General features: G+C 44.9%; 1 protein-coding gene across 7 annotated transcripts; it reads left to right on the forward strand.

Moving 5' to 3' along the window:
• The first annotated feature begins 14,104 nt into the window (after window positions 1–14,104).
• Window positions 14,105–18,515, forward strand: cox4i2 (cytochrome c oxidase subunit 4I2). 7 transcript variants are annotated; one of them, XM_040192188.2, is made up of 6 exons: window positions 14,184–14,407; window positions 15,873–15,907; window positions 16,312–16,417; window positions 17,101–17,265; window positions 17,682–17,813; window positions 18,171–18,515. In XM_040192188.2, the coding sequence occupies exons 3-6, from the start codon at window positions 16,312–16,314 to the stop codon at window positions 18,302–18,304; spliced, it is 537 nt and encodes a 178-aa protein (XP_040048122.2). In that variant the 5' UTR covers window positions 14,184–14,407; window positions 15,873–15,907; the 3' UTR covers window positions 18,305–18,515. The 7 variants fall into 7 exon arrangements, with proteins under 7 accessions (XP_040048128.1, XP_040048122.2, XP_040048125.1 ...); XM_078086134.1 differs by lacking the exon at window positions 14,184–14,407 and adding an exon at window positions 15,026–15,501; XM_040192192.2 differs by lacking the exon at window positions 14,184–14,407 and adding an exon at window positions 15,401–15,501 and having other exon boundaries at window positions 16,312–16,435.
• Window positions 18,516–18,743: the final 228 nt, after the last annotated feature.

An 18,743-nucleotide genomic window follows, 5' to 3' on the forward strand; every position in this document is an offset into this window, starting at 1 on the left:
AACCCGGGCTTTCTACGCTTATGAAACAACCTTCGAAATGATGCAATATTGAGAAGACATGTTTAACTGACCGTTTGAAGGACTCTGAAACGCTTTGTGCCTTTTGCGTTATAGTTTATTTAAAAGAGACCACCCCTTAAATCCACCCCACGTTGGTACGGTCGGGTTTTCTTCCCATTGGTCAGCCGGGGCCGTTTACAGTTTTGGAAGACGCCGCGTGCCCGATACCTTGGTAACCACTTTCCCTCGCGAGACGATCTGTTAAACAGCCCTTTCTGACGTCATTCCTTAGAGGTACAGCGCTCAGTTTCATCACTGTTTGGGGCCTTTTTCAATTCAAATGAGATTTGTGCAGCTTAAGCAAGACAACCCCCTTCAATTAGTCCTTTGTGGAACAATAAAGTATTTTATAAGAGACGAAAATCAGTACAGCAGAATGAGTAAATGGGAAATTAATTCAGTTTTTGGTTTGTTTAGACAATAATAGAAATAAACTAAAGTACGGGTAACTTCAATCTAAACTATTCATTCAACTTCCCAAGGTGCTAAATCATTGGATTAGATGTAAGCTGCCATATTATTCAATCAATTGGATCAAAATCTAATTAAATATATCTCTTATCTATCTCTCCGTATATATTAGACTCCATTTTTACTTAGATTGAAAAGCTGCAAAATGGTGCAAATGTGGTTGTTCAAATGTATTTTTTTAAATAATTATAATTATATATGTATTTATTTTAATACCAGTGAGCCCCCAAAGAGTCTATAAATAGTGATAAACAGATTCATGAATGTGTTTCTGTCAATTGTTTTTTCTTCAAAATGTTATTTTAGGAGGAAGAACCCCAAAACTCAGGGATTGTGGATGGTGGGCTACTTTGTGGAATCACATATCTTCATAACCACCATGTCAGCACAGAAATATGCTAAACTAGTCAATGAATTGAACTAGTTGGGTCTGCAGATTTTCTCAGTCATTTGTAATCTTCCACATTACCACTATAATGTTACACATTTCCCAACATAACATCCTGTATGGAGAACATGCATAATCATAGGATGACAATAAGAGAACAAACTAAGTTCACTCAAAAATTCTCTCTCTAAATGAGAATGGACCAGCGTGCAAGTAAACCTAAGAGCTGAATGATGAGCATGAAAGCAGCTCCTCCACAGTGCACGCGTGATCTGCAGCCTTCATGTTCTCCATCTCAGAGCGAGGGGGCCAGCGGAGGGGCTTTCGGTTCAGCTAATGACAAAACAAGCTGTGAGGTGATCTAATGTTTTGGCAACAACTTGCTTTAATTAACTAATTCAGGATGACCTCAGCTCTAAGGAGCGTTTTGTCTACTAGTGTGTGCAAGGGAGGACACAACACTCGCCGCACTGTTTCCATGAGAACAATCATCGTTTTCTCCTCCACGAAAGACTGAAGGGTGGGTGTCGATAGAGAACACCTGGCAAACAAGATGTTGTGGTAGGAACTTGTTCTGGGTTTCGCACACATCCTCCCTTGAAACGCTGCTTGTTTCCAGCAGACGGCGAGCCTCATGGTTGGTTGGCGCCGCTCGCTGCTGCCTGCCACCAGGCGTTTGGTGAAGCTTTTAAAAATCAGCCCCCTTATTTTGATTCAACGGAGCCTCGGTGTTGGCACAGCGGGGCTTCTGACGCAACAGGATCTGGAAACAACACGTCTTTGTTGGCCAGAGGACTCGAGCCGGACCCGTCTCAACGCAATGAGACGTCCGCCGTTAAAAGAACGTCTAAAACGGCCTTTTAGCCGTCTACAGCCCGTAGCTCTGCAACACAGACAGCAACTCGAAATGAGGACAAAACAATCAGAGGAGAGTTGCTTACAAGATCCGTAGTTTTGATAACAAGCACCGGGACAGTGTCTACGAGGATGGATGCTTTCCTGGAAAGTAATCAAGGTGGCAATCTTTATCTGCATGAATCGGTGCATTGAAGAAGCACAAGGATAACTTTACAAAATGTGCTACCAGGAATGTGTGATGGCCCACAACGCACCGGGTTCCACAGAAGTCCGGGGTCATTCACTGTTCATACGAGAAAGTAATGCACCCTTATTCGTTAATAAAAGCTTCCATGCACCCTCCATGACTTCTACTAATGGGAAACCAAAAGAGTTAAAGAATCTCTGGATAAAATGTTTGTATCCCAAAACAAGTCTTTACAGTTTCTAAAACAGCGTTGAAAGAGAGCTGGAAATCCAACATGGCAACACGAGGCAAAGACACGAGGCTCGGTGTCAGACTGTGGCTTTATTTAGTAAGCACGTCTTTCTCACTTGAGTACCGTGAAGCCTGGCAGGTCTTAATTTCTCTGGTTACATAACACCTATTATCTCCTTCATGCAGGGCTCGAGTTCCTCCATTAACCCCCATAACTTAAAAACACTCAGATATCTGAGCTGAAAACACTACAACAACTTAAGTATTAATTCATTTTCAACTTCTTGGGGACAGAAGCCTGTGAACTTGTGTCTATCAACAGCGCTGCTTCCCTTCTTCAATAGAAGAGCAAACATTCCCCCCCGGCCACCGCGCCATGTTTGCCAGCGCCTCGCGTTAGATAAGCACGCAGTTAAACAGCAGGCCGCTGTTTACAGCCCCCACCTGCGCCGGACGATTGTCTTTCCCAGTTAAGGAGGAGGAAGTCACGAAGCCTCAGACTTTGACCCTCGCTCGAACCGCCCGACTTCAGACGAGAGGAAATTATTTAGGGGCCCCGTGTGAGACGCCACGTCATCGCTGTGGTTGTTTTTGGTTTTCCCGGACAGCAGCATGCTGTCAAGCAGGCGGCGATACACGGTTTATAATGCCTCATTAATGCACATGAGGTGGGGATTATACTTCACAAGTGGCCTCTAGCATTTCCTTCATAAGAGGTTCCTCAGTAATGATGTTTTTGTGGATTGAGGTAAACCATCTGTAAACGCTGATATGTTGTCACCTTCTAAAGTTCTTATGCTGAAGGAGGATTGTATCTCCGATATTTACTTTTACCCACAAAAAAGGGCAAAAAGGGACCAATAAATCTCTGCCGGTTCATCGTTTCTCAACTTTCTCATTCAAAACTAACACGAGGAGGCAGAGAGGACTCACACATTTATTCACATCGATTCCCGACCTCTTATCATATCTGCATCTAAAGTAAATAAATCATATAGAATGAACTTCCAAACCGAAAAAAAGACAATTGAACAAAGAAATGGAAGCCTATAAAGCAAACACGCTTTTCCCCTTGAGGGTTATTCTTCTTTCGGCAGGACTGTGATGGGGGAGGATGAAGATACTGAAACTTACACCTTGAAGCTCGTAGCCAATCAACACATTTCAATTGGATCTTTACTGCAAACTATTAAATGAGTCGACTCAGAATATTTCTATTAGGCTTTCAAATAGGACTGGATTTCGTTTAAAAAATAAAGACGCCCATACCCTTAAAGTGATAGAACCTCATGAAATCCCAGAAGGGTCCTCAGGCAATCGGCAGGAACCTTGAATGGAATAGTAAATTAAAACAAGCATTGTGTAGCGTGTCCAGGAGAGATTTTCCTCGTACTTCTCGCCTCGACCATTCATGTTGATTTGTGACGTTCTTTTATCAAGAATAACACCAGAGCTATTTGTGGGGCTGGTTTCCTGCTATTCAGGAGGCTGCTGTCGGAGAAAGGCCTGGATCCAGGTACTCCATCACATCCAGCAGCTCTCAAGTATTACACTTGAATCATCTCACGTTATTTCTCCTTCCTCATCAACACACCGGCGGCAACTATTCACGGACGTCTGAAGAAGTTGGAGTTCAAAAAAAAAAAAAGAAACGCTGTTATTGGAAGTCATATTATTCCGGCTCCTGGAAACCCTTTTCCTGGATACTGTTCTGTTGTTGTTTATTGGACACATCATAAATGAAACACTGGGCGATTATCTCGAGCCTTTTTATTTTCAAGCAACGTGTTAAGGGATAAAAACAGAGCGTGAAGAAAACGTCCCCAGAGAGACGACAGGAAAGGAAACACGATGGGGGTGAAAGGAGCAGTTTTCCCGGGATGCACACTGGACTTGCAGCGGAGCTCGCCGCAGCGTTCCTCTGGGTTTTTTTAATGGTAGCGTACAGCCGCGTTACCTCCACTCGCTGGAATGTGAGAAAAAAACGGAAAAACTGACACGGGCACATAAAGAGGCTGCTACATTCAGCTCCTCTGTGAGCTCATAAGAGTCAACAAATCACTCACATGTGGCCTGAAACCACCGAGAGGAGGATAGAAAACTGTTTATATTCACAACTCAACATGCTAAATGCAGCAGATCCCCGTCTGCTCATCTGTCAGCTTGCAGCCCATTGGTTCCCTTTTGTTGGTCCATAGTTTGACGTACTACTGAACGATCCGTTTCCACCCCAACAGCATGCAGGCAAACAGAGCCTGTGCAAGCTTAAATCAAACAAAGAGTTGTTGTTGCGGAGTTTGGCTTCATGCAAGTAATTGAATAATTGGTGGAAATGTTCTTAGTTCGTCTGGTATTTGGGACGTCGATATTAAACGGTATAAGTTCAGCACGCGGGACTCTGCGGGTGTGGCAACAGCATCAAAAGGACGAGACCCCAACCGCTGTGATCAAAAGCTCGTTTCCTCTGCGACCTCGCTGGAGTGATGGGGGGGGTCGAGGTAAAAGCCCCTTCAGGCAAACACATAAGCTGACCCGGGAGCTTCTGCTGGGCGACGTGAGAGAAACACCTTCGGCGCTACTCATCTTCTTGCTCACGCTTTCTGTGTTTAAAACATAATGTATATATCTACGGTTAATATTATCCCGAAAACACAATAATTACACATAAATCTAAAAGTAGTGTGTAACTGTAGTGTGTTTGAGTTTTTTGTAGTAAAGATGGAAATATACAACATTATGAAGTATAAAGTCTCCTTTAGGAATCTAAACAAGAGTATATGCTAAAGCGCACTAATTCACGAGATCTCAAAGAAATACATGAACGCAACCTTTTAACACCAGGGAGCTGTGACGTGTAACGTGTGAAACCCTGAAAAATATTCAATATTAATTATTACACACATTATTGCTTCAGACAAACTATTCAAACAGTCGCCCTTCGTGTATGGATACACATATACACATTATATATACCTATATATATAAACAAAGGTTTGTGTGTGTGTGTGTGTGTGTGTGTGTGTGTGTGTGTGTGTGTGTGTGTGTGTGTTTTGGTGCAGGGTAACGGGTCAGCAGGCATGTGTGTGGGTAGAGGAGCAAAGGTCAAGGTCAACAATTTCAGGTCAGGTGATCACAGAGTTGGGACAGATGGTGATTTACCACCATTGCAGACCTCACTGGGGTCCCAGACGCAAGTCAATGGACATGAAGACAAGAGGGGAAGAAGGGAAGAAGGCACAATGTCTGAACTGTGCAAGGACAGATTCTTAAATAATGGGTGGCAAACAAAAGAAGGAGGGTTTTATCCTTTTCTCTCTCTGGCCAATAATGCATTCGAGTTGACAGCATTGCCGGTTTGATACCTCTCTCTCGTAACTCAGACAAATATGCAGCTATTTCCTTAAAAAAGTGGTTTGTTGGTTAAATAAGTCCTTGTTATGTACGTTAAGTTTATTTTCTTTGGTATGACCCTTAAAATGTAGGTTTTTTGTTTCACATTGGACATCGATAGGGAACAGTAGCCTCGGTCTTCCCATCCACACACACGAATCCCCCCCCATCCCAGACCGATTGCGTAGAGGAGCAGTTCTTCAGGTAATGGAACAACATTGGTGTTTGTTATTAAACTTACTTGCATTCTCTCTACTAAGCAGCAGGGGGCGACTTCTCAATCTCTTGTTTCAAGTCAAAGTCAACATAGTGTTGGAGTAAGTAAAGACGCGTTTACACATTTACCCGGATTCAGGCCCAAATGTGCGTTAAAATGGCACCAACGCGTGAGTTGACATTTATTGCGTAGCGTTTGTTAAGAGCGGAAGGAGAAGATGTGCTATTTTTTATTCTAGTGTTATATTAGCCTTCAGTAAGAAAGTATTCATGAAAAAATAAATGCTTTAAAATGCAAATAACTGCCCAGTGTGTGGAGACCTTCTCAGCAAGTACGCAAAACAAACCTATTTTCCAAATTGAATGAATCCTTTATGTAAAATGAAATGTTAACAAGTTACTCACTTAAACACTCCATTGCCATAAATCGAACTGACTAACTAGCGAAAAAGACTGCTGGTGCCAAAGACACACAGCAACAGTGCGAATGTGTGCCAAAGGTTACACAAAACTCATGAATAAGATCGCTTCCATCTCTTCCCCTTCACCCACCTCCACTTCCCTTCTTTGCAGACGAGCAGCTGCTCCCCGCACCTCTCCGTCTGAGCGAGGGATGATCCCCAGAGAGGAAAAGGGGGGACGCAGGGAGACAAGAGGTGGAGGAAAGAGGGGTGGGCAGGACGGAGGGAGGCAGCGGATGGGTGCGACTAGACGCGGGTCAGGCTGTGACCGGCTCTTTTGTGTTGGAGCCCCCTCCGTCACCACCGCCAACACACACACACACACACACACACACACACACAGTCCTCTGCTGCCTTTGGGAGTCCCGGCCCAACAGACCCCCACCCACACACTCATTATGGGGTTTAACCACAAGCGTATGATATGGGGTTTGGGAGTCGGGGTCAGAGGGGAGGGAAGACCTCCAACACACACACACACAGGGGCCCATGGGAGGAGATAAGCCATAATCACTCCATTCTGTCATCTTCTCTTTCTCCAACCAGCCTCCACCTGTAATGTTATCTCTTTTCCTGCACCCTTTGTGTGTGTGTGCTTTTTTTTAAAGAAATAGTGCTGGTTCAAAAACACGTTGTGTTAATTAAAGAAAAGCAGGTCACAAAACTTCCCCTTGCTTCTACACGGCAGCGACTGCAGCACTGTGACGTGTTCAAAGAAACGTCCTTGTTTAACGGAGCCGTTTGGTGCAAGTGTGGAGAGAACAGTCCTAAAGCCTTTAACGTCATGCTCAAGGGCACAGTAGCAGAAGGAAAAAGGACTTTTGGTGTCAAGATTTACTTAAATGAATACCTGGATATTTACTTGCTGTTTTTGCCAAGAGTTAAATGAGACTATTTATACCACACTCATGTGAGTTTTAGGTTTTTCCCTTTCCAATATTATTGAACTAAATGGATCCAATAATTGAGCTTTTTTGAAAATTGTATGGGTGACCGCATGTGATGAACATGGAGTTTCCAACACCCCCATGAAACCAGCCCCGCTCCGTTCCTTTGGGGATCTGACTGGACTTCGTGGAGTCTCCTTTTGCACTTTGGTTCTTGTAAAGAGGAAAGTAACATGTAGGACTGGAATGAAAAGAAAGCAGCTATTGTTCCCTTTTGACAGATGAGCCGAGCTGCCTGTTTGCAGTCTTTGTGCAGCCAACCTAAAACTCAGGAAGAACTTTTCCTCTAATCTTGTTCTCCCTTTTCCACTGTAGCCTCTTCTTTATGCATCCCCCAGCTGTGCAATAACCTTCCCCCAAACCCCCCGTATGCCCCCCCCCCCACCTCACTAAACCAGCACTCATCGCTCTTGTTGCTCCTCATCTCTTCATAATCTGGGACAGATGATGCAGAATGTGTGGCACAAGCCCCTTTGCAACTGTACGCATATAGAGGCCCATCACCAAAACATGAATTATAGATTATGTGAAAATGAATAATGAAAGCAGGATCATACACAAAGCCGTTGCTGGAAGTTGCAAAGAGAGCGAATAATCCGACCGGAGCGACAAAGATAGAGATGTGACACAATATGTCTGTGATGTCAACAAACACACACAAAGACGCTATTACACATGAAAAAGGTGAATGTCTTTTTCACTGTGGGCCCCAGTCCACTGAGCCCAGGGATGAGCTTAAATCAGATGCCGTAATGCTGATTGTGCGATCATTGTCAAGTCAAACGCGTCTCTTCATTCCTCAAGAGAATAAAAAATAAGACAGGAAGCAGAAGAAAGTGACACACAAAAAGGGTGGACTAAATATTGGGCAACGATGATACTGTGATGGAAAAGGCTGAGTCAAAGGGAATGACAATGACACAAACAGGAATATTAAGGCATCAAGTTAACAGTGGGAGAACAGGTTATCTTCCATATGTGAGTAAAAGGTCACATGAATATGTGGTTTGAAATACATGGATTAGCAATATTTATTCTAGTAATTATTTAATCACTCATTTTCATAATATTTTACAATAACCCTTTTAATGTCAGTGTTCATTATGGTTGATTCTGTGATTTAGTGAGTTAAATTATGAACCTGGACACAGCAGTGTTTAATTATTCCGCATATCAGGAACTTCCAAAACATTAACAAAGCAGCAATAGTTGATATTTCGGCCATGGTTTATGAAATGTTGTTAATCTCTTTAAATAAAGTTTCTGTGGACACCAAATGTCCCAACATCCCCCATGGTCTTTTTAAGTGGAACATTTCTTTTTTAATGTTTTGACATTCCTATTTATCCATCCTGAAACAAACTCACTGATTGGAAACCAGGATAAGAAGGCATTCCTTCACAGTATCTCTGGTTCTCTTTCCACGGTGAGTTCTCGTAGATTCTTTAGGTCGAGTGCCAGCGGCTGTGTTCAGAACGGTGGATTAGGATCTTTCATCCCAACTCGGTCTAAATGAGACACGACACAGCGATGTGAAAATGAGGAATCATGAAATGTCTTTGCACGCTGAGCTGTTTTGTCATTGTCGTGGATTTATGGAATTCTTTTAAATATGTCAACACAAACCCAGTTTAGAGCCACGGTAACGGGCCCCGCGGTCCTGCCCTGCACCAGGGTCTGCTTCCTACTGATAATGCTCAACCGTAACCGGAGGTGTCCTTTCTGAAGACTGAAACTGGGCGGAGACATCCAGAGAGAATTAGGAGTCCTAATTAGGAGTTCAGATATAACACTTTTTAAAGAAAATACATAAACCAATGATTTAGAGTTGCTCTTCCTTCCGTGAAATGGGTTGGTAAGTATTTCATGTTATCCAACACCTTTAAAAAGGACAAACCCTAATTAATAATCCAACAGCTAGCTGCCCACAATTGATGTTGATTGATTTCAACATGTATTACCATGGCAACGAAAATCACTTCTAAGGTCAACCTCAGTCACAAATATGTCTGAAATAGCAAATGAGTGACAAACTAACATCCCCGCGTTTGTCTCTTGCACCAGTTTCGTGGATGAGGAGCAGATTCATTTTGGCCCAAAAGTGGCAGAGGTGACAAAGAGCACAGCCGGATAGATTAATTGGTATTAAGTTAATTAGGGCGTAGCTGGGAAACCCCATTGGCTCTGGACCCCAGCATTGTTTACAGGGGTGATCCATCCTGAGAACTCAATCCTTGTTGACCAGCAGGGGAAGGCTCGCGACTTTTGGGGCGTTGACAAAACCCGAACCTTGGCTGCCACGGTAACCAGCCTCACACAACAGAGCAAAGAGAATCGGTACACCCACTAGTAAAGAAGTGAAATCCATGAGGGAAGAACTCCGTTTCCATGGCGATGTAGTTATTTTGTGCCATTCCAACGTTAACCTTGTTGTATTGTGAGGGCTTCAGCAGCGTCACAATGAGTGGACTTAATTGAATGATTCATTTTGTGGAAGAATCTAGATGTTGCTCATCATTTTTCTGGGTTTTAGTCCCAGTTTATTGGGAACACATTCTGCAACGGACAATCACGAAAACGAATAAATACAGACGCTTCCGTAATAAATCACTTCGGATGTGACGCTCTCCATCAAAACACCAAATAAGTGAGTATCTTTTGGAAAAAAGTTGTTTATTCTTGCAGTAGAACTTATACAGACTTGTTTAGGTTATAATGTCTCTAATGTCTCCACCGCAACACATATTGTAGTTTGGAAGTTACATTTTCTTTGGAGAGAGTACATCCTGCAGTAAACCTTTGAGACAACTGTTTGAATAATTCCCAAAGTAATGTCCAAAATAACCCCAAAATTTTGGGGGGAGCTGAGGAGCGAGCGACTGGTTGGGTGGCTGATCGCAAAGCGGCATGAACGAGGGTCAGCACCTCCAAAATCAGTCCGGGGGACTCGCCCCTCTGAGGGGGGAACCACAGGACAGAGAAAAGGTTTGGCCTGAGGGGCTCACAGCTCCTGGTGAAGGAGTCCGACGGTTGTTGGACATTTCGGTGCGAACACACAGGGACGGCCTGAGGAGTTCTGAAGTCCACAGGGATCTCGAAGTGGAACCGCCGTCCCCCACCCCTGATTGAAAGGAGTCAATTGAGGTGGGTCCTGATATCCAATAAGGATGCCTTGCAGCTGGGATTATACATCCCGTCTGGATTACATATCCGGCCTGGGTTAGGTTTAGGGTTATCACCTACAGGTCCCCCAGGAAGGGCTGGAGGATGTGGGTAGGGAAAAGGACGTGTACAGGCTGCTGAGCCACTGCAACCCTAACCCAATCACTTGAACAGTGGCAAAGGCGGCGTCAGAGACGGAAAATGATGGGGAGGAGAAGGGGAGGCGCAAAATCGTGAGCATGGAAGCATTGGGGGTATGACCCAGTTACGCACAATGCCTCGAGGGAGGGGCAGCACAACTCCCGTACCGACACACGGAGGTGCACACGGGTTCTACGGGAGAGGCAGAAGACATGCTGAGGTTAGGCAGCAATGGCCAAGAAGCTGAGGTTTTTGCAACGCAGAGAGCGTGCGGTTGAGCAATGGCAGAACAGATCCGAGGCCACACACCCTCAGTCTGGTTTTTCTTTTGGCTTCCCATGACCTACATTCACCATGTCAGAGGAATTGGGGGCTTGCTGCACACGCGTTTCTCTTGTGACTGACAAGCAGCCGGCACAGCGTACCTTTTCTCTGAAGGCCCCCCCCCTCCAGAGGGCTGAGCTGTAACAACTGTCATGTATCAGGAATCAGGAAACATTTATTGCCAAAATATGTCAAACATACAAGGAATTTGTCTTGGCGGTTGGTGCGTGACAGTAGACAGTGTAACAATAGACAACAAGACAGCAGTGCACAAGTAATAAAATAAAATGAAATGCTAATGCAATGGGTTAGTAGAATATGCCACATATGAAGAGATCAAAGACAAACGTCAGAGATAAAAAAGAGAACAAACTTGCAGAGTTGAGTCCAACAGAAGGGCGCTCCCTCGGAATAACTTTCCTGCAGGGTAAAAACTGAGTGGTAATCATCAGAACAATGCGAGGGGCGTTGGAGGTGGCGAGGATGACGAGGCACTCATTTCTCGCGTAGTCACCGAGAGGCGTCGGCGTCCCCGTCAGCGAGCAGTTGGCGGAATCCCACTTTTGTCAGATGGGAAACATGTTGGGAGTCGGCCGTGACAGGTCTGCTGTTAGGGCCCTTTCACAAAGGAGGCGTATCGCTGTGGTTTGGTAAACGTGCCAGATTGACTCAAAGCCGATTCCCTCCCTTCAATCCTCATTACTGCTGCTTTATTGTTAAAAAAGGGGGACAATGGGCGAGGGGTGAACAAAGGGGAGAGGGGAGATGACGGATGGCAAACGGTTCCTCAAGAGAGATGGAGAAACATCTCCAATTCTAATGGGACAGGAGCGGGGCGAAAGGGGTCAAAGTGGGGTGAAGCCCTCCAGGGGATGAAGGACAAAGTGTGTGTGGAGGACGAGGGAAGATTAGGGGTTATTTGCACCGTCATGGTCCTCGTCTAATTTCCATGAATGAATCAGGGACGCGTGCCCTACTGTGTGCGTGTTGTGCCGGCAGCTGCTGTCTTGTTGGACAAAAGTCTTCGCTTCATGTCAGTGAGAAAGTGGCATCTAACACGTACATTTATAGTCCAAGAAAAAAAAAAAAGCACGAGGCCACTTTGGCTGTTATATGTGTTTGTGTTTCTCCGCTTCAGAGGCTTTAACACGAGTGAAAAGTTAAACCCTGCACCGGACTCGCAGGATGTGCCTGGATGCCGTAATAATGTTGACAGACGACGGGTCTCACACGGCTCACTGGTGCATCTCTGTTCACCATTAAACCCAAAGTGAAAAGCAAGGAGACAAAGAGCTTCAAAAGGGATTTTTCAATTTGAGGGAAAGTTGTAGCAGCTACACATATTGCATTCTCAATTATTACACTCCCAAAATACTGCAGCTGCATATGCGGATGGTGTATTATAATTGAGAAATGTCGTTGCTCCTTACTGAGCTTACTTTCCTTACTAATGTTTATGGATGACAACAAATGTAAATGTTCCAGCACAGTGAAATACAGCCTGGACTGTTTCAGAAAGATTCAGGCTTTATGGCTTTGTTTCAGTTCATACTGACAAGCACATCAATTGTTTCATTTTCAAACGGGTTGCATCCAAGGAGACGTTTTTCTGCTGCCTCCACTGTTTGTCTGGTGCTGCCCTCTAGTGGACATATATGGTACCACTGTTTGTCTGGTGCTGTCCTCTAGTGGACATATATGGTACCACTGTTTGTCTGGTGCTGCCCTCTAGTGGACATATATGGTACCACTGTTTGCCTGGTGCTGTCCTCTAGTGGACATATATGGTACCACTGTTTGCCTGGTGCTGTCCTCTAGTGGACATATATGGTACTTACAATAAAGCCTCACATCCACGGTAAACAGTCAGTCTGTTTAGCTTTTCATTTGCCTTCATGTACTGAGCTATGCAGATCATTTGAACGATTTTCTAACTCTGGATAATTCACAGAACCAGCTACCAACAGTTTCACTGCAAAAACATGTTGTAAAAATACTTTGTTACAAATAAACAAAAGGTTTTATTGCCTGCAGCTTACATATTAATGTTAACTGTATAATATTTAACCTCAGTCAGGATCAGATGGCACCCAAGCAGCAAGATAGCTCTTGAAAAACCGAATTGAAAAATAACTACCTGCTGTTGGCAGAATGGGCCCTATTTGTTACTTTTTGCACTACACTATTGCTTCTTGTGTGTAAAAGTAGGATGTCGTAGCATTGAAGTTAAAAAGTTGACTTGAAGACGCATACGATTTGAATGGACTGTACTTTAATAGCGCTTTAACACTTCATGTCATCATTCAGTCATTCACACACTGGCCACCTGCCCATCAGAAACTAGCATCCACACAGCTACAGGAGCAAAGTTAAGTGTCTTGCCCAAGGGCACCTCGACACGCGGGTCAGCAGCACCTGGGATCGAACTGCGACTCTTCTGATTGCAGGACGTTCTCCACTCAGGTGCCTGAGCGTCAGTCCACAGTCAGTGTTTTTCATCACTTCACTGTAATTTATAGATGTGAGGAATGTGGCAGCATGTTTAGTTCTGTTAAGATTGGAATTATTCTTCCATTTGATCATTTCAATGATTCCTCACTCTTAAAAAAAATCGGCACTAATACTTTCCGTGTGACGGAAGGCCCGATGTCAGAGCTCAATACACTCACAGCAAGTTTCTTTATTGTTTCTGGCTGATTTTTTCATTTCATGAATCTTCTTGATAATGATATTATTATTCTTGGACTAATCCCGGTTTCATTGGTGCCAATAGACGGGCTGAAGGAGCATCAGCTTGGTAATCGCCATCACTTTCCACCGATGCAATTATACCCACAAAGCATCAGAACCGGACCACAATTCAGCAGCCCCTTCCTGCCAGGTGGCACTGCGACGGTCCTTGGGCCTGTGCCGGTGGACGGGAAGCAGGTGAACATGCAGACAGGAGCACAAAAAGCACCGTACCGTCTGTACCAGCACAACAAACAATAACATGATACTAGGAACACGTTGTGCGGGACCTGATCTCACATCCGTTACCGGTCTGTCAGGAGCAGAGTCACACAAGTGTCCCAAAAAGCATTTGTTTTGTGCAGCACTCGGGGTGGACTCAGGTAGCGGGTCGCTTATACAACTCATCGCTCCTCGACTGTTCCACAAACTCCGCCATCTCACTTTCTCCCTCCCACAGCGGACACACAAGCTCCCACGTCCTCCCCCGCTGTATAAAATAGAAACCCCCCCACCGCCGACCCCCAACCCGTGGGGCGAGGCCAGATAGAAGGGGGACTGTGTGGGAAACAAGGGACGGTCTCTGCTTTCTCTTTGTCGCTTTGCCAGTCCAATCGCAGGCCTTGCTGCATTGTTGACTTGTACGGGTTTGATCTCCCTCCCTCTCCCTGTTCCTCCTCATCCAGCCTCACTCTCCTCCCGCCCACCAGTCGGTTCCTCCTCAGTGTTAGTGTGCCGTTGGGAGCAGACGGCCTAAAAAACCTCTCAAGACTTTGGCCTTTTTGTTGCTGCTGCTGCTGCATCTTCCACTACTGCAGTTTCACTCGGTCTTGCAACTACAGTGAGTATTTATCTTTGCCGGATCATAAGTGGATTATATAATGTTGTTTTTAGGTGAGAGAGACAGTTAGACCCCCTTCCCCCAACTTCCCTTCCTTAACCCCCCGCAGCCAGGGAGAGTGGCGGACGTGCAGGAGAGATAGTAATCCAGAACTCAGATTGGGCTGAGAGATTAGTGGAGCTGCATGAGACGTGCAGCTGCTGTGGACAGCAGGCAGCACGATGGAAAACGCTCTGGATGAGGAGAAAAAGTGTCAAATTTGTTGTGCAATGTTTACCTGATATGAGACTCATTCCTCCCGACTGAGACACTTATTGTCCTGAGATATCTTAGTAAAACAGGTCAAACGCTTCTGGTCACTTTTGTCTGTTTAAGGGGGTCAGCTCGGACTCTAAGGTGCCAGAATCCACCATTTCCGTTGGCTGAGTGAGTGTGATTGTTTGTGAGAGAGGCTAAAGGACATCGGGTGAGAGGACACATTCTTACTCTTATTAGGATTTAGAATATTGGGATTGCAGACTGAAGAAGAGACGGTGCATTTTCTCTAAAACCAACACACAATGAAGGTACTTCAGGAACTTTTTACTTGTCTGTAAACGTGCGTAAAAGAAGTTTCTACCTGTGGACAAAAATCAACTGTCATCCGTGAGGGAGACCGACGACAGCGACTTTGTCCAGAAAAGATACCAAACATAGACCCCCCCCCCACGATTGATAACAAACCGTAGGCACACACTGATTGAACAGCAGAAGGAATCTGCTCATGGAGTTTTCCATCAGCAGAATGTAGTTCGTACCACGAGGGCAGGTGGCACCAGATACGTCCCCAGACAGGTGAGAGACAGGTGAGATGTCCTAGCTCACTGCAGACCTTCAGCGAGCAAACCTATTAGGGTAGTTTACCACATGCTGCTCACTCTCAACCGTGCACAACAGATGAAAAAATAATCTAGTTACACACCTATGCTTAATCCCCCCCCCTCCCACATATGTTGTCTGACCCTATGACATCACTGCTGACATCATCCAGTGTATAAATAGAGGTAATGATTAGGGACTCCCCGTTCTAGACTGTGGGACACATGCTGAAGATGGTAAGTAACAAGAAGAGATCATGATTAACTAATAAAATGCATACGTGAATCGACTAAATGCAACAATACCGGTTTGACTTCAACTTAAGTAGTGTCTTCAGTAACCGACCACGATGGAACCGTGGATACACAAACCATGATGAGCATAGATTGATTTGTCACAATATTGCAGTGAAATATGAGAACAAACACGTTGACTAATGTAGTTTAATATAGTTAAAGGAACTTCTGCATTTCCCCATGTCTGAAATTTAATGATCACAATTTGTTTGTTATAAATGCTGTTACTGCTTCGCTCAAAGCGCCTCTATCTTAAAATAATTCTAATTATATATCAGAGTGTGATTTTTTTTTTCTTTTCCGTTAAACAGCGAAAGAGAACGAGTGGGGCAGACTCGCTAATAAGGTTTGGGAATGATCCAGACCCCTTTACAAAGACCTCAAAGAGACCTGATTCACTGTGAATGACATTAACACACTGACTCGGTTGCTTTAATTAAATGCAGACATGAATCATGGCACGATAGAACAAAACTACTGTTCCTGCACCTATGAACTGTTGGTTGGAGTTACTGCCCTGCGTGGACTCCATTTGCATTTTAGTACTTTTATCAATTCTAGTAAAAGGACACTGATTGGGCTTTGCATTTACTGCACAACGCATCAGTTCACTAAACGATTTGACTGTATGCGGCCCGATTAGAATCCGTCCACACTACAGTTCTACTATCAAACCAAGACCATGATTCGCTTGGGAAGCTGCTGATTAGCGTCGTGAGTTTTGCGCTTTTTCTTCCCACCTGTTTCCAGATGCTCCAGCTGATTGCAGGGCGCGTGAGCAGCCTGGTGGCCAGGCGCGCGACACTGGCGCTGACTACCAGCAGCGCGAGGATGGCGAGCCACGCCCCCGACCCCGGTAACGTAACGAGCCCCGGTAACGTGACTGCCTCGGAGCTAGAAGCGCAGACCCCGCCGGTGTATCTGATAAACTCCATGAGAGGCGGGATTGGCTTTGTTTCTGTGTGAAATACCGGGTCAAAGTTCACCACCATGCTGGTGGCGTCGGATACACCGGTGTTGCACTAGATTCGGTGACACGTCAGATTTGGTGATTCAAATGAAGTATTTCCGCCATCTTGTACGGAAACGTGCTTTAAACGGTGGAAGGTCAATTTTACTCCGTAACGTTACTGTATTTAAGTACACATGTTGGGTACTTGTACTTCAAGAGTTTAGCAGCCAGTCTTATGTTTTACTAGCTTACTATGATGAAGCTGCAGATCAATAAAGAAATTAAAGTAATTTGGGGTGTTGCACCAGTAAACCTGTTTTAAAGCGTTCCTTGAGATTGTCTCTAGAATTGGTACACTTGGGTTCCATCATTTAGTTTGCTGACCTACCAGAACCTGAGGCCTCCGTCTAAAGGGAGGCATCAAACCAGCAGATGTCCCCGTGTCCCCCCATGACTTGGTGTCCATGTAGACTGGTGGTCCTTGGGGCCATTCCAAACCAGTATAGCCAGTGTTTTTTTTGTTTTTGTTTTTTGTTTAACTCTCGACTGTGTTCCTAAAGTGACCCTTCCCGTCTCTGTCCATCCAGAGGTGACCGAGGCAGTGGACATGTCTCGGCCGATGTACTGGGACCGTTTGGACACTCCTCTGCCTGACAAACTCTACAAAGACGAGCTGTCTGCTGCCGAGAAGAGCCTGAAGGAGAAGGAGAAGGGGCCGTGGAGCCAGCTGACCAACGAGGAAAAGATAGCTTGTAGGTCGTCAAAAATGAAAAGCCAGTTAATAGTGGCAACAATTGTTTTTTGGGGGGGGTATTTTATTTTTAAACACCGGGTAACTGTGTTAAAAGTAATCTCCTTACAGTAAGTATACATCTAGGACTGCCAAAATGTTGCATTATATTTATTTTAAAAGAATATTATGATAAAATATAATTGGATAAACAGCCAATTAACCCCAAAAGGAAATGTTATTAATATTAAATCAAATATCTATTTGAAATTGTGTGCGGAAATTATGGAACCGGTCTAATACAAAATGAGCAAAAAGAAGTTGCACACTACATGGTTCAGGTTCTGCTACCAAACTGTCACCATGCTGCGTCACTCTGAACTTTTATCACTTTGTTTTATGTTAAACCCCCAACACCCCCCCCCACCCCCCCTGCAGTGTACCGGCTCTCATTCCATCAGACCTACGCAGAGATGAACCAGCCAAAGTCCGAGTGGAAGACCGTCGTTGGGGGCATCTTCTTCTTCGTGGGTTTCACTGCCCTGGTGGTCTGGTGGCAGAGAGTCTACGGTAAACCCGCCTCATTTAAATCCCATGATGACAACGTAGCTTTTGCTTTTAAACACCCACCTGCCCCCACCGGGACGGCTCTCGCTTGGTTTAGATCATTTTTCCTACGGCAGACATTTTCAGTTAACGTAGCAGAAAAGGTCCAGCTGTGACTAACAAAATTACCGCGGGCCCTGTTGCTTGGGGCGTCCCGAAGCGCCAGCAGGCATGAAACCAGAGCCCCCTTAATGCAATTTGGGCTTTTTGAGAGGTTTGGCGGGTCAAAATGGCCGCTGTGAGAACTTATGTCATGCATGTTTTTGAACATGTGTGCTGTGCCGTAGTCGTGTGCTTAATGTCTCCGCTCGTTGGCTGCAGTCTACCCTCCACGTCCCAGGACCTTTGACGACGAGTGGCAGGCCAAACAGCTGCAGAGGATGCTGGACATGAGGATCAACCCCATCGAGGGCTTCTCCTCCAAATGGGACTACGAGAAGGGCCAGTGGAAGTGAAGAGACGGCTGCACCTCAGGGAGCACGGCTTCCTGATTACTGTGGAATGCGCCGTCATGCTGTCTCACTGTCTCGTATGTTGCGTTATAACTGATCAGACAACTATAAGGGTGCAGATTGACACCCCGAGCGGTCGTTTTTATTGAGCGCCTCCTTTCCGACCTAACCTCAGCTTATTATGATAAACCCAATAATAAAGTTTTTGCTCATACTTTTGTCACTCTTTCATGATCCAGAGCTCTGCTCTTCCACTTGCTTCAAAGGAAATTAAATTAAATGCAATGCAGGATTAAAAGGATGTTAAATCTGACCTCCGTAGCTTCAATTCATCAGATTTAATCCGGTGGTAATTTCAGGCTCTTGGCTGTTCCAAAAACTACTTTCTCAAATATACAACAGGGAATAAAATGAAGGGTCATAAGTAAAGGATGTCTAATGA

The sequence above is a fragment of the Gasterosteus aculeatus genome, chromosome 2 (genome assembly GCF_964276395.1).
Source record: "Gasterosteus aculeatus chromosome 2, fGasAcu3.hap1.1, whole genome shotgun sequence".
In the NCBI taxonomy this organism is placed as follows: Eukaryota; Metazoa; Chordata; class Actinopteri; order Perciformes; family Gasterosteidae; genus Gasterosteus; species Gasterosteus aculeatus.

What these genes read in the sequence shown, in the direction of transcription:
- cox4i2 (XM_040192189.2), top strand. An exon ending in CAACGAGGAAAAGATAGCTT is followed by an intron (nt 17,266 to 17,681) that starts GTAGGTCGTCAA and finishes CCCCCCCTGCAG; the next exon opens with TGTACCGGCTCTCATTCCAT. An exon ending in CTGGTGGCAGAGAGTCTACG is followed by an intron (nt 17,814 to 18,170) that starts GTAAACCCGCCT and finishes CGTTGGCTGCAG; the next exon opens with TCTACCCTCCACGTCCCAGG.